Raw genomic sequence first — 15,920 nt, forward strand, 5'->3', positions numbered from 1 at the left:
TGACACGCTCCGCATTTTGCGTGGCTTTCTGATTAGTCTGATCAAGTATGCAAGAACACACTTTAAAAACATGAATCCCCATACTGACAAATAGAAGATTTATTAAGCTCAACCACAGGCCTTAGAGAGGAGAGAACAGCCACTGCCGATTTATGATAAGTAACAAAATTCTGATAGGAAATCACAAGTGGCTTTTCTCTCTAAATAAAGCATCTCAAAGCATTTGTTATGAATCCAGGCTGAGCATGTTTTACTCTGTGTCTAACATCAGGGCTCACTTCAAAAGAACTCACACAAAACAACTTGCTATGACATTTATAAAATGGGCTAATCAATTTGAAGTCAAACCACATTTCTTGCTACACCAACTATCTCCTGGTAACAAAGCCTATAATCATTTATTAAAACCCCAATCTACCATGCTCCGCACAAAGCGTAAAACAATCAGGCAAAGTGGCCGGCAGAAAGCAAAGCAGCCTCTTCCCACTGCTGCCACTTCCAAAACTGCTTCACTACCTCCAGACAGCTCAGAGCCGTGTTTTCCTATTAAGTGTTGCTGTGGCCAGCCGGCTGGGGTGCCTAAGCCTTACCCGAGAGAGGACTGCGCTTGGCAAATTACCAGGAACCAGATGGCAACACTTAATGTGCACAAAACTGCGAAGACCGCAGCCATTTCTTGCCTTGCTGCAGATGTGCCAGCTGCTCAAGGAGGGGCCGCAGCACCCAGGTGCATCCTGGCCCCGAGGGGGACAGCCAGGAGCTCCTGGGTGGCTCGGGGAACGTCCCAAACTAACCCCATCAGCTACACCAAAGGAAAGAAGTCCCTCTCTTTTCATATTCAGCCCTAGCCTCTTCTGCCTTAAGCAGGCAGGAGGCCAGTGCTGCAGAGTGCACACCTCGGCGCCTTCTACGCAAGCACACAAGCTCAGACCTCAGCTGTCACAGACTCATCAGCCTCGGCAGCAACGGCAGCCGCAGGTTCCTCCTGCTCCCCAAGGCGAGGTTTAAGCTTGTTAGACAGGTGCAAGCAAGAGGGATTTTCATACTATGCATATTGATATTAACTACTCAGGCCAAATGCTGTTAGATCAGAGGAAAGTTGGCAGTTTTGTTCCAAAGCAGGTTTAAATTATAAAACCCAGCAAATTAAAAACATGACATTATCTGCCCTCTCTTGTAACTTGCTCCTTGAATCCTCTCCCATTTGCCCTTCTTCTCCCAGAGCCTTTGCTGCAGAATTGCATCCCACAGGAAGGAGAAGAAAAAAAAGGAAGAGAGGAGTAGGCTTAAATCTGAAGAAAATCATGTTGACTTGTCCCACACCTGTCATCTGCTGAAGTGGCTTTTCTGGAGCACTGCACTCTATCTTTGGCTGATAGGCAGTGCCGTCTGGCTTCCTCCTCCCTTCTTTCCTCTTCAGCAGTAAGGCAAGAACATAAAAATACACACAGAAATCCAGTAAACCCTCCACCATGCTGCCTATGCACCTTCCCAGACAGACCACGTGATGACATCGCTATAACTCACCTTCAGCTCACCTACCCATCTCCACAGCTTTACTGCACCATGTCACATTAGCTTAAGAGGGCAAGGATCAAGTCCTTGTACTTGTACTAGGATGCACCTTGCACGTTTTATAAAGTAACAAGAATAACTGATCTCTTCTCCCCAGTTGTGTCCCACCTCTCTCCCACGCTGCTCCAAAGCCATGTATTTCCAGGGATACCTAACACCAGCGACTGCAGACAGCCTTTCCAGCAAGCCCTGGTGAGACTGCGCCCCAAAATGCTCCAACGTGACTGGAAGAGCCCATGTCACCAGAGCAAGCCCGTGGGCCCCATGCTCTAGTATCACCCTCCTCACCTCTGTGCAGTTTGCATGGGTTCCTCATCTTCATGCACATCCTCTGCAGGCAGCACCTGGGAGGCCTGGAAAGAAAAATTCTGATATTATATAAAACAATGTACACACCTAACCAGGATCTGCTGGGTCATCAGATTCTGTCCATGGCATCGCACCCAATCTGTTATGTATTTTTTTCTGGAAATGTCTAAGTATCCATCCTGAACTAGTCAGCTTTTTGCCTCCATCACTCCTTTTGGTAAGGTGTTTCAGCAGCTCCCTGAAATAATGCCTGGCAGTACTTTTTGCTGCCTTGCTGCCTTGACATGTTCCTGGACAGTTCATGCCCATCCATCCATGCCAACCTTGTCCATCACCTTCCACACCCTCTGCCTGTTCCTAGCATCTACCCTGAAGTACTTGCAGGCAGCCACCACAGCTCTTCTCCATCTCCATTTGTGCTGAGCTAAACAATCTAAGGTTTTTAGTGTCCCTTTCCACTCCCTCAAGCACCCCAGCAGCCCTCACCTACTCCAGTTTAAAAATCTATTTGCCTGAGCCAGGATGACCTGATCAACTGGTACAGCTGATGTTTGACCATGAGAAGTACTTTTCTGAAATTTCATACAGATAAGATCTGTTGCATTTTTCTTGACTGGAAAATCAGCTGTCCCATCAAAGAGAGGGAACAGATTAACCTGCACAATCTACAGCTGGTAAATCCGTGTGCACTTTATCCCATTTTTCATTTAGCTCTATGACTCCACTTATTCTTTCCTTTAAAATTTGTTCAAAAGCCTTATGCACTGCCGAGGTCAGGCTAACATGCCAGTCATTACCCAGATCCCTTTCTTCTTCTTCAGTGTACACGTTACACTTGCCATTCTCTAATCAGGTGGAATTACAATGGTTTATTAGCAGTCCTTGCTGTCAGGCCCGCGATTTCTCATGCTAGTTTTCAAAGAAATCCAAGGGGTTTTCCTCCCCCTTCCTCGAGTCTATTAAACTCTCCGAGTTTGATTTCCACCATAGGTTTCAACTTCGATCAGCTCCACTCCTGGATAGCTGATGTACTTCCCCAGCAAGCCCCAAAACAAAGCCTCCTGCCAGATTTCCCTAAAGTGACTCCAACCCCCAAATATGCTGTTTTATCTATGCTGTTCTTTATTTCTTCACAGCCTACCTCATCATTAACATAAAATACCACACCTCCTCCTTTATTTTTATTTCTCTTTTTCCTGAACTGTGCATATCTTAACAATGCCTCTGCCTTGGTCACGAATACTGGGCCATGTTTCTGTTTTTCCTAGTACATGTTATAAAGTATGGCATTAATTCAGGTCATTAGACCCTAACTCTCCAGAACTGGGTCTTTTCCCCCTGAATCTTTTGAAGACCAAGAGTCTCCTAACCTTATTTGAAAGGCTATGAAGGAATGAATTCTATTAGCACTGAAGTTAATTAGTGCAGGTTCACAGGCTATGAGATCTCCTGACAACCAGGATTTGCTCTGTGCAAACACCCCTTGGCTGCAGGTGGCAGTCTCAGCAGTTGGCCACTGCCAGGGTGGAAGGTCTCTGTCCGCTCCAGGTGAGGGTTTCAAAGCAGGGGTACAGGCAGGCTCCCTCGAGCACATCATTTGCACCTTCATTTCACTGGTACAACACATGGCACGGGGCTCTTTCAAGGACAGCTTTGAGTCTCCATGGATGGTTTCTAGCCTTGGCACAGCCTAAAATGTCCCACCGTCCCCACCAGCAAAGCAGCCCTGGTGGCACCGGGGGAGCCCCAGGGCAGTACAGGCGGCAGGGGTCTCGAAGCGACGCAGCACACGGGGGACACGACTGCTCTGGGCCCCTCCTTTGTCACTGCTGATGGAATTGTATTTGACAGAAGGAAAAAAATGGAGACAAGGCACAAGCAAACATCAAACATATCGATCTTGCAAGTAAATCACCTGCGCCGGCCTCAGTGTGCGACTGCACAGAGAGGAGAGAGAAGGGAGCAACCTCTCAATCTGGGAGTGATAAGGCAGATGAAAGGGCATTTAGAAATTATTTTCTCTCAAGTAAATAAAAGACTGGCAAATTTTGGGCTAGAGTTGAAATTTTAAAGTCTGCTCCCCCTCCCCCTTCCTTATTTTTTTACCTTAAAAATATAAGAAAGACTACATCTACACACAGGTTACAGCTCTTAGAGAGCTCTTGTGGTCAGGATGAGTACATGACAAGTTCCCACTCAGCACCACTAAAACCTCTTTTCTCCCCAAGAATTAATTAGGTATTAGCATTAAATTGATAATATTAAAAAAAAAACCCACAATTTTCAATATTGATTAAAAGTTCACGCCCTTTCCAGCTGCTGTAGCTTTCCAAGGGCTTTAGCGTACACCTCCATAGACCTGCAGTCACCCCAATCTTCCAGATTAATGACACCTCCATTTCCAAAGGAAAAGACACAGAGGAAAAAAAGCAGTTTGCCTTAAGAACCTTTCAGGTCTTTTGTATCTATCCCAAAGAAATGAAAAAAGGCACAAGTCGGTTTCTTTCCTCTGCAGGTCACCTCTAAGGGTTGTTTTATATCTGCTAAACCCAAGCCAAAGCACTGTCATGGAAAGTCACATTTCAGCACAGGCTGCTCTGCACTTTTTCTACAACCAGAAAATGCAGACATGATGTTTTTCCTAAGTGTTCAATATTACAAGACAGAATATAAATATCACAAAACAAGTTAAGTATCTTTCTAACACCAGGGTAAATGATCAAATACACTTGAAAACAGGAACAACAGAGCCGAGGCTTCAGTCATAGAGAAGATAAAGTTATACAATGATCCGGGAGTGAAGTCATTATGAAAAATGAGGGTTGGAAAAGGCTGACACAAACCTAAAATACAGCAGTAATAAATACTTCATCTGACTAGCAATCTGTTTAAACTTAGCAGTGACAGAAAGCTGCCTTCCGCTCCAACAAGAGAGCCCTGATGGAGACAGAGGCTGACACCTAGCGTCTAGCAGACCCAACAAGCAAGCCGGAGAGAAGGCGCCCAACCACCAGAACAAGGACGATGAGCACTGCCGTGATGACAGATCACCCTGGGCGGGCAGAAGACGCCTGCGACCACGCAGAGCCTCTCCCGGCCACAACCACAGGACCACGAGGGAAAAGAGCACTTGGAAGGGTGAAGCACGTACGGACGCAGACAAGCATGTAGGTGCAAAAAGGAAAGGCTGTGCTGCAAGGACAAAAGCCACATTTCTGTCTGCGAAGGAAAACGCAGAGCTCCCCATACGGCCACGGGTTTATAAGCTGGTTTGCCAGAGCTGGCGGTGGTCAGCATCATCTCTGTGCTCACTACCCTGACACACTGCCAGGCTACACCCTTTTGAGAAGAACAAGTCAGCTGGAAGTCTTTATCTCAGTGGTGCATTAATGGACGACTGCCAGGCTGCATGATGGCCCCTACCAATTGTGAGCTGGGTATCAGCCTGTACGCTTTTCCTCTCCCTTTCATAGTAAGCTGTGTGGCTGGGGAGGAAGTCTCTAAATTTAACAGGAGCATTAAACAGCAGTGCCTGCTTTGCAGAAGGGACTGAACCCTAAAACGGACAGAAGAGCGGGACTGTTCGACCTCTGCTCAGTGGCAAAGCTCCTACCTGGCAGTAGCTGGTGGTCGGTTCATCATCGGAAGTGGAGTTCTTTTCTTCTTCCATGCTGTGCCCTGGACTCTCTGCCTCCCTTCTCTTTGAAGGGAGGAGCCAGGTGATGCTCTCAGACTCCTTCTGCCCGTCTGGGTCTCCATCTTCCGTCTCATCAGCAACCCCGTTCTCCCTGCTTATCTGCTCTCCTTTCCCAAGCTCATTTTGGCTCAAGGAAGAACTGGGCACAACTGGGTTACCAAACTCCTTCTTATGCAATAGCTGCCTCTGAGCCTGCTTCAGGCTCTTCTGGTAAACCTCCAGCTGACACAAGATGACTTTGGTGTACTGGTTGGGGTCCACCCCTTTGGGGCAGAAGGGGATGCCCCAGTAATAGTGCACTGTGTCTCTTGCCTCCTCCTGCTTGTGCTTCTCCTCCGCCACATTCAGCACGCAAAGCTCAGGGGTACTGTCGGGCACCTCGTTCTGCTCTGCTTGCTCTGTGGAAACACAGACTTTAGCGGGATGCCTGGGCTGCGAGATGTGTGTGGTACCTGCTCCTCCACCACTCCTCCTGGGGCTGCTACACTGTTCCACGGTCCAGTTCTTCCAGAGCATGGCTGAGCTCCCAGCACCAGCTTCTTCCGCAGAATGGCCTGTGCAGGGCAGGGGCTGCTCTTTTGGTTCGTGGCTTGTTGCTTCGGAAGAGCTGGAGGGGCTTGTGAACAGTCTCCGAGGTGTCAGTCGCCAGGAGCCTGAAGTCACCCTGCCAAAGGTGGGACTCAAAGAGATGTCCCCGAGAGTGCTGGGTAACGTGTTACTAGAATCATTTTTTGCTGGTGAGGAAGGCTTTTCACTTGACCTTGTCAGAGGCTGGCCCTTCCCCGGAGACACGATTATGCTGGATACTAGTGAGCTTTCAACGATTTCCTGGCTTAACCTCCTCAACACTACCAGGGGGCTCCGGGCGACATCCATCTGTCCGTTCCCATCAGCTCTGGCATTCTGTGAGTGGGAGCTGCACTTCGAGCGAGGGGTGTCAGGGCAAAGCGCCAGACCTCCCAGGATCTGAGAGCCTTCTTTCTCGGCAGGCTGGCTTTGGCCTCGCATGCCCAGCGCTTCTGCAGACAACTGAGGGGTTGCATCAGAGGAGTCGGAGGGCTGACAGCTCTGGAAAACAAAAGGTTGATTCTCCAAGAGGCACGTTCTCTATCAGCAGAGCAAGGGCTCCCCCAGCAAACAGGCAGCCATCACCCAGACTACAGAACACCTATCCCACAGATCAGAACCGTGTACCCCAAAACAGGGGACAGCTGAGGTTAGACTCCCTATGCCTCTCACTAGGAATGGTACAAAACAATTACTCTGCGACTGCTGTAGTTCCAGCTTGCACTGGAAATAGCTAGGCCCCCTTTGTGCAGTGTGGCAAAGCAAGCGCAGAAAGCAATGTTGCTGAAGAACCCTACTAAGCCTCTTCACAGAAGCACACTTACATTAAGGCTCTCAGCAATGGCCTTCCTCAAGAGCTCCTCCTCTTCCTCTTCCTGACAGTTCACTTGTCTGGCTTCTTGCTCACTCATTTTCAGGGCCAGTGCAAACTGCTCCTCTTCAGTCATCTCTACAGCAGAAGAAAAAGGATAATGTCAAGTCACAGCTGCAGGTGTATGTAAACACCCAACATATATCCAACATGTTGGGAGAGATGTCCAAGGGTCCCACCTCCCCAGAAGGAATGCAGAGCAAAATATCTAAACCCCAGCTTTCCTGAAAAAGCGTCACCAAAACCGGAGCAGGCAACTCTAAATGAAAAAAGTAACCCAAGTCAGGAAGTTCAGTTAGGGTTTCTACAGCAATCTAAACCCCAGCTCCCTGGGTATGTTAACTGCAACGGGACATTTTATTTGCTCTCATCAAACAACACACTCTACAGCTGCAGAACACACGATCAAGGAGAGAGGAAAAGGACAGATTTCTAAAGCATGCTCATTTTTATATCGTAAAGGCTCAGCAGCAAGGCAGGATAAAGAACACATCTTCTTTAGTATACTTTTTTACTAGCCAAATAGCATGTCTCACTGCCTTCTGACACACAGATACCTGCAATACCACAGGAGACCTACTCAAGAGCAAAAGAGCTACATGTTGTTCACCCTGAGTCGCAGGTGGAAAGCTCTGTGGAGGATAACGTTACTTGCTCGGTGGTATTATGGAGGATCTTTCACATGCATACATCCCCCTTCTGCTCACATCACCACTCCACTGCATCAGTAAGTCAGTCATGCATGGGAAACAGGTTTCCTATAGTTGTAACTGCTATTTCAGCAGAAAAATTATTCCTGAAATACTCCTCACTCAGAGCAAACCAGAAGTCAATACTGGCTATTTAGAAACAAAGCAGTTAGTTACTTTGGAAAACACTTATTTACTTAGACTCAATCCAACACTTTCACTATGCTTAAAATATGCAATGCCTGCAGAATGGAGCGCAGCTTGGTAAAGAACTCAACAGCACTCTCAGAAGCTGAAAAATACATCTTCTCACTCGAAACAAATTGACAGATTTCCTTCAAAACCCGCTCCCTCCTTCAGGCAGAATCCTGCACGCGCCATCTCATGCATGAACCAAAAGGCTTGCTCTCTGATGGGCTAGAAGAGCTTTAGGAGACACGATTTGAACAGGAAGGCCGCCCAAGCACAAAACATGCCTTCACTGCAGCCAGCTTCAGACACAGACATTTCCCTAGATAGAGACACATTCAGAAGTTGCAGGCTTCCATTTTCTAATCCATCCTCTTCCTACCAGCTGCCACCAAAATACAGCAGCACAGCCTCCCTTGAAGCAGCCTGGGATTGCACTGGTCCTAGCACAGCCTGTGCATCACAGCACGACTGCACTGAGGTGCATCCACACAGCAGCAGCCTTTGCTTTGCCCTTCCCCCAGCTTGTTGCTAATGGCAGGCTGGTTCTCCCCCACCCAAGCAGGATTTGAAGCATTTTTGGACTGTTCTGATTACCAGCCATAGATTCCTTTACATGTCCTACTAAATCAGCACTTAGCTTTAGGTTGGGGGGGGGGGGGCAATTTCTTTAAAAATTAAGAAAGAGGTTGAAGTGAAGGCAGACTGCAGTGCACTCAGGGCTCATGGGGATCTTTTGTCCTTGGACAAAGTCACGCTATGATGTTACAGCCAGGAGGGACCAGGGAAAAAAAAAATGCATCATTTAATGGAAAGCACACGACAGCCCAGTGTATGAAGGCAGCTCCTGTCCCGAAGAACAGCAGTAATACACACCGTTTCCACAATAACAAACACCTCCCAAGCATTCAGTAAGCGCGTGCTGATTTGTTTCCCTGCCCAAACCATCACAGCAATCAGGCCAGATCCTGCAAACTCTGACATGTGCAAGAAAACCAGTGCACGTGATCAGTGCCCCACAACAGAAGACTTTCCACGTGCTTAAACTAAAATGGGGGCCTGAGTGTTCACCAGTTCAAGCTATGAACATCCATGAAGCTTAATAAAAAGAAACATTTTTTGGCGAGTTACTACTGTACATTTTGTTTTCTTCTCCCTCCCTGGCACAGCAATTTCCCCTCTGGGGACAGGGAATGTGCCAGACAAATGCTGCCTCTGGCAAAGAAACCAGCGACAAACAAAATGCACTTAGTGCACGTTCCAGTTGAGTAGGTGCTCCAGAGACAAGGAAATTTCGAGTTTAAATCCACCTGGCATTACGGCGGGGAAAGCAAAGAGCAGCTCTGCTCATGCCTTCCAGGAGACCTGACCTGCTTTAAGCTGAGCGGTCTGGAGCTGATAGTATTTTGTGCTCCATGTCCGATCTTTTCTCAGCACCGTGCGTTTTACTAAACTTGATGTTGATTGCAACAGTCATAATTTACGATGATTAGAAATCCAGAGTGTTGTGTTAGCCACCGACCGGTGTGTGCAAACAGATCTCTGGAGCGCTTCGGGAGCGAGCGCCGAGCGTGCAGCGGAGGCGAGCCATGCTCCTGGAGCATGCCGGCGGGGCAGGGGCTCCTGCAGCCTTTGGGAGGAACGACCCCTCTCCATCTGGACAGACACACTCCGTGACGGTCAGCTCACATAGATCGCACGCCTCGCAGAAGCCCGTCCCTGCTGCCGGGTGGGGAGGCACCGGCACCTCCATCTGGGAATTCTGCATCTCACACTCCAATATCCACTCACCTCACGTCCATCCCAACGCAGCACGAAATCCCAGGGACCAGGGCATCCAAGAAACCCACAGATGGAAAGGAGGGGTCAGGAAGAAACTGTTTTTAAGACATTGCAGCCCTATACAAATTAAACCGGTTCAGAGCCTTTTTAAATGCTAATACGGCAATTTGCTAAGCGATTTATGTTCCATTTTGACATTTGCAAAGTGAATTAGATGCAAAACCCCACTAGTTGTAGTTCTAACACTTACTAATAAGAGATTTACTCAAAAATAATGGAAATGCAGGATCTCAGTATTTCCACATATCCAAAGTGCAATTACAGTAAAAACATTCAAATGTGCTTTAAAGCACTGACTTCCTCCAGAAAAAGAGAGAGACTTCTTTAGGTTTTGTATTTCCATTTATCCTGTCAGGATGAAACGTCACAGATATATTTTAGTTATGGCTTTAGGTTAAAATGAATAAAACCACAACAAAGCAAAAATGGGAGGATACGCTTTATAACCAGAGCCTGCAAATATCTGAAATTTTCCAGTTTTGAGGAGAAAGAACTTGCTCTACCCAGAAGCACCGAATCTTTACAAAAGACCAATTTGCCTCGCAATTCAAAGAATTTGTTTAAAGACACTGAGAAAAATAATTACTACTTCAAATCTTAATTCGCCTAAAAGCAAACACCAAAAGTCTAATTATAGCTTCCTATAAATGAGAGAACAGACCCACCATCACACATGCTTAAACAAGAGACCACTCTCTGACCGAGCAGCGCCAGGCACCCCCAACCTCCTGCGCTTTGAGGCGGCAGACATGCACACTAAAAAAAAAGGCAGCTTTTGCCCCAGGAAGAGAAAAAACTATTATCAAGAATTTCACTGTCTAGAAACGCAGCAAAACTCCTCCATTATACAATGGCTAGAGAGCCAGCCCTGTCTCCCGTGGATTTTCTGGAGCACACTGAACACCTTTCTCACAGCACCAGCTCCCGAAACCCAGCGCACTCAATGATGCAATGAGGACATCCAACTTCAGCAGCTCCCTGTTCTTAGCACCATATGTTTGGTCACGTTTTAACGGCATCTTCAAGGGGGGTTCAGCTTTTATTTTGTGTTCCATTTCTTTTGGGAGAAAAAGAAGAAAAAGAAAAAAAAAAGAACTCTTCCCCCATCTCTGACTTTGCTATCTTACTTGTTCGACACAGGACACGCACAGTGGGTTTCAACTCCCACAATGAGCCAGGCTGTTTCATGCTATGGCCTTAGGCCTCTATTAAAAACAATTTAATTCACACAAGCCCTCTGAGGACTGACAAGCCCAACTGCTGCTGCTTGCGGAGCACTGGCGTGCTCCATTTTGTTCAGTGATTGCTTTGGGTTTTGCAGGAGACATCATCTCTCCCATTTTAAAACATTTTGAATTTAACATGCTAGACAGACGGCTGCCTTGCAGAGCACAGGAACGGGAGAGTGGATCCACTGGGGCAGAGCAATGGTCCACCTGCCTGGCTGCTGTAACAAGTGGTGCTGTACGGGGAGTACAGGCAAGCCTGGCCATGCTCAGTGGTCCCTTCTGCTTGTACATCCCCAGCATTCAGAAGTGCTGTTTGCAGAATATGAGTGGGAACATCCCAGCCTGTTCTCTTTAGCATCTGTTTATAGACCTATTGTCCATGAATGCATTTAATCCCTTATTAAAGCTGCTGGTACTGACCCCTCCACAACCTCCTGTGACAAAAACTTCCAGGAGTTGACTACATGCTGTGTGAAGCATTACTTTCCTTCACCTGTTTTAAACCTATCTATCTCCTGCTATTTCCACCGACTGCACCCTGGCTGTAGGAGCTGGTAAACAACAGCTCTGTGTTCAGCTGAGGCACTACCTTCCTGATGTGAACTTTGATCCCACCTTCCTCTCCTAATGGAGCAGCCCCAGGCTTTCCAGTCGCTCCTCATAAGGCAGCTGCTCCTCCCCTTCATGGCTTGGGTTGCCATTCTCCGGATGTCCCCTAACTCCACCATGTCCTTGAGATGCAGAGACCAGAACTGCACACAGCGCTGTTGATGTGGGTGCGCCAACACTTTATATAACAGCAAAATGACGTAAAACAAATCTCTTGTTCTTAACACCCTTCCTTATGATGCCCAACGTTGCTGGCTTCTCTGGCTGCCCCCACGCTATGAGATGATGATTTCAGAGAACTGTCAGCTGCGACTCAGATCTTTCCTGAGCTGCGACTGCCAGGTCAGAGCATCATGACGTTTCAGGGAGAGACAGCAGCAGAGGGGCCTGAATGGGAAAGCAGTTTATGACTGACAGTGCTTTCAGATTGGCTTCAACCAATTTTGAAACCCGGTGAGGTACCGACACCCTCGCACACTTATTCTGGAAGTGCACCAGTCTGCGCACACACTGCCTGGGGAGCAAACAAGTGACAGTCTGCCTATTCAGAAAGGCAAATTTTACCCCTGAGAAGGGTATTCTCTGAGAGCTGTGCATCCCCAACCACATCACAGCCTTTCTGCCAGGGAAATAATCTCTAACACAAACAGCAGAAGCTACTCAGCACCAGTCTACTTCCCCAGCCCCACACTCGAGACCTACGTGCAATTTTTCTTTTAGCAGCAAACTTCGTTCTCTCCAGCTGCTGTTTTGTTCTCTTCTTTTGCAATCCACTCTCTTCCTTTGACTCCTGCTGTAATGGAAAAAAATATGGTGAGTGCATGTAATACGTACAAAATACTACCAGCCCCCTCCCCCCCACTACTCAGACACAAACACTGGTTCAAGAACAAGCCTCTATTTGTGTGAAATTTGAATTTCAAACATAATTCAAGCACATTCTGTAACTATTAAAAGCTGTGTGATAAGCATAAAGAGCAAAAAGAGTTACAGACTGACATAAACAGAGAAGTAGGAGAGACAATAGACTTCATGCCAGTCACCACCATGCACTGCACCTGCTGCCTATGATTTTAGAGAGAATTTGTTTGGCCTTGCTAAAACATTGGTATTTGTAAGCACTCAAAAGAGAAAAACAAAACCTTTTTATAACTGAATATGGCACACCTGTAAGCCAGGACTGTTTCCTGCCACGCAGCTTCTAGTACTCTGCCCAGACAATTTTAGGTGACCAAAACTAGAATCCTAACCATTTTTGGGGACCCATGCTAATGCACCTTAAGGGCAGGAGAGCCAGCTGTATTTAATCCTGGTGCTATTCTCTCATTGTATTGCCACAAGTGTTTCATTTTTGAAGCTTGAATACTTCAGAAATTTGTCGTCTCAAGGCCTCCCAGAATAATACCCACACGAACAACCTAAGTGCTTTCTGCTTTAAGCACACCGACTGCAACAAGAATGGTCACAGGCTTAATTGGCACACATTTATGCAAGTTGCTGTCCTAACGGCTTAAGCGAGGGTGTACACATTACCGAAGGCTGGCACTGGACCTCTTCCAATTTGTCTCTCTAAATCAGGTAGGATTAGAATCAAACCCTGTGTTTCAGGCAGAGACCCACGCCTGGCCAGGAAGGGGGTTCACGCGGCTCCATCTGCAGCTGCAGTTGTTTTTGCTGTCCACAAGACTCATGGTAAACTGGCCACACGCTTGTCCCTCATACCACCCCCTGTGCCAGGAGGGGGGTTCAAGATAGGGCATGCGGCTTGGGCTACTTTAATGCAAATGGATACACTGCTTATTTTCAAGTTGAATCTATTTCTGCTGTCTGTTGCCCATGTTTCTGAACCTGTGAAGTCCATTGGACTGCACCTCTATGCTGAGTTTTGTTCAAGACATCTCCAGCTTTAGTGTTATCTGTAGATTTTATTAATGTATATACACCACTTGCTCCCTCTTACAGATCATTAATGAGGATGTTAAAACACACACCGACCTAATATTGATCCTCTTGGCCTCAGCTTTACATCTCCCCCAAATGAGCCTCTCTTCTGTTCATCACCAGCTTTTGCTGACAGTCTTTTAGCATGATTTCAATCCAGGAATGTTACTTTCTAGACCAAATTGAATTATTTATCCAACTAAGATTTTGCAAGATGTACTATTAAGTAGTTTCCTGAAACCCTAATACATTACAGCTTTTACATGCCTTAATACCTACTCCATTCCTCACTTCCACTGATTTAAGAATCAGCTCACAACAAGGCAGCAATCATGCTCAGCAAGTCCCCACAAACACTCATGCTCACACCTCAGGGTTTTCTCCTTTGACTGATTCCTTCCCTTCCCCACCCAGCCTGGTTTTGGTACCCTGTTTCTAAGATCTGCCCCTCTGTCTCCAAAAGGCTTCTTCACAGCCAGATTCTCTCTTGCTAGAAGATGGATGCTCTCTACTTCTGAGCCTGTCTAGCTCACGCTTAGCAGGTGAAATCCTCTCTCTTCCAGGGCCCTGGCATGTCGCCTTTCTCCAGCTTTCCGTAAGCCACAGGTTGTCCTACTCCAAATCACCCTGCCTTGGTCTGCACAGCAGCCCCATGCTGACCTTGCAGGCAGTTCACACCTAAGGGAGTGGGGAACGGTTTGTGGGATCGTTACCAGGATCACGCTAGGATTATATGCTGGATGAGGTTAAGCAACAGCTCTCCCGCTCTCCCCCAAAGCCCTGTCTAACAGTGCTAAACCTACTCCAGCTTAAGACAGGGGCAATTTAATCCTAGCAGGCTCTGTAAATCCCCAGCTCTTCTCTCTAAGCATCAATCTTCCCCTCATCACTCTTGCACTTGCTGGAAGGTCAACCCTGACACTCTCATCTGCAGCTCTCTTCCAGGGCATGGATGTGATTTATGAGCACACCAAACTTTACATGGCTGCCAGTGTCTGCTCTGTGCACAGAGACACACATTTACGATATGCACCACAGGACAAGATGGGGCTCAAACACCTCCGGGGCTTGGAAGGGAACGGCATGCCCAGTGCCGGGCGGGCTGCCTGGTTTCACCACGCAGCCGAGTATGTGCCTCGGTTCCCCGTGCTGGGTCCTGAAGAATCTCAACATTTACAACAGTGGCAGGAGCAAAATTATTGCAGGACACGTGTTGTACGAACCTCATACATTTGAGAAAGATGTTTAAATTGCTTAGCAGCATTCTACCGAACAGCCGCGGTACAGCTAACCGGTGAAGCAAATCCAATTAATCCTGATGGGCCAAAATATATACACACATCTCAATTCCAAGAATTCTTAAATCTTCTTTATTTTTAAACCCAGAAAATAAAACATACCTTTTAATTAGGATTTATGGCTGTTTGTACCTCTGCTGGGAGAGAGCCCCACAGGCCCCGGAGTGCTCTGCATAAATGCAGGCATGGATAGTAGAAACAGAAGGGGCCAGGAAAATTCAGAGAAGACAACAGGGCTTGCTCTTTCTGACCCAACCTTTTAATGCTCATCTGTCTACAAGGATAATAGGAACTCAGGGGGCCACTCAACCAACTGCCTTTCTAATAAGATCACTAGTCCAAAAATAATCAATTAAAATATTCCCAAACTGCAGGCAATACTCTTAGTTACAAGGTCATCTCCAACACACAACTTCCAGGGGAAACTAATTATTATAGCGGAGGCGAGGTGGGAACTGTGCACCTCTGCTCAGTGCCAGCCTGGATAGCATCTCCTCTCCTTTGCCGTCAATTTAAAGCATAATGGCCAGAAGGAATCCAAATTCTCTTCCTGTGTGTCAGGATCTGCAGTTTAATTTATGATGCTCTCTTATGAGCAATTCCACTGTCAGCATTGTACACAGATCAAGAAAAAGATGGGTTTCCAAAGTTCCCTACACATTTAATGGAAGGCAGCCACTATTCTTCCTTGTTTTTTTAACCTGCTTGGTTTCACCAGACAGCAGGAAATCAAACTCCCGTTTTAAAAATGCTTTTGCACATACTTAAGAGAACCTGACTCTGCCAGCAGAAACAGATACAGCTCCACTTGCTTCTAAAAGCCCGTAAATGGAAGCCAGTAGCTAGCCTCCCACATCCTGCTCCCTCAAATCCACATCATAAACCACAGAAATCAGCTTCTACTGACTTGGGGAAGGAAAGGCTACAGAAGAATGTCTCCATAGCTAACAGTGCAGACTGCAAAGTCAAAAGGTCTGGGTAATTTTACTGCTCAATGGCAGTTGGGACCATCTAACAATAGGGCACAGCCAAACACCACACATCCTGCATGGGAAATAAGCAGATGAAAACCAGACTAATTTATTTTTAAAAGCCAATTAGATG

At 47.0% G+C, this 15,920-nt stretch overlaps 1 protein-coding gene across 11 annotated transcripts in view; it reads right to left on the reverse strand.

The window, feature by feature from the left end:
• Positions 1 to 15,920, reverse strand: part of UIMC1 (ubiquitin interaction motif containing 1) — a 40,308-nt gene that overhangs the window by 15,893 nt on the left and 8,495 nt on the right. For 9 of the 11 annotated variants that reach the window (XM_072873695.1, XM_072873694.1, XM_072873693.1 and 6 more), the window contains 4 exons: positions 12,280 to 12,370; positions 6,973 to 7,097; positions 5,498 to 6,649; positions 1,864 to 1,943 (listed from right to left, as the gene is read on the reverse strand). In XM_072873695.1, coding sequence (XP_072729796.1) covers positions 1,864 to 1,943; positions 5,498 to 6,649; positions 6,973 to 7,097; positions 12,280 to 12,370 — 1,448 coding nt within the window. The remainder of the gene's footprint in view (positions 1 to 1,863; positions 1,944 to 5,497; positions 6,650 to 6,972; positions 7,098 to 12,279; positions 12,371 to 15,920) is intronic. The other 2 variants (XM_072873696.1, XM_072873697.1) reach the window with 2 other exon arrangements.

This window comes from Ciconia boyciana, chromosome 9 (assembly GCF_034638445.1).
Source record: "Ciconia boyciana chromosome 9, ASM3463844v1, whole genome shotgun sequence".
Taxonomy (NCBI): Eukaryota; Metazoa; Chordata; class Aves; order Ciconiiformes; family Ciconiidae; genus Ciconia; species Ciconia boyciana.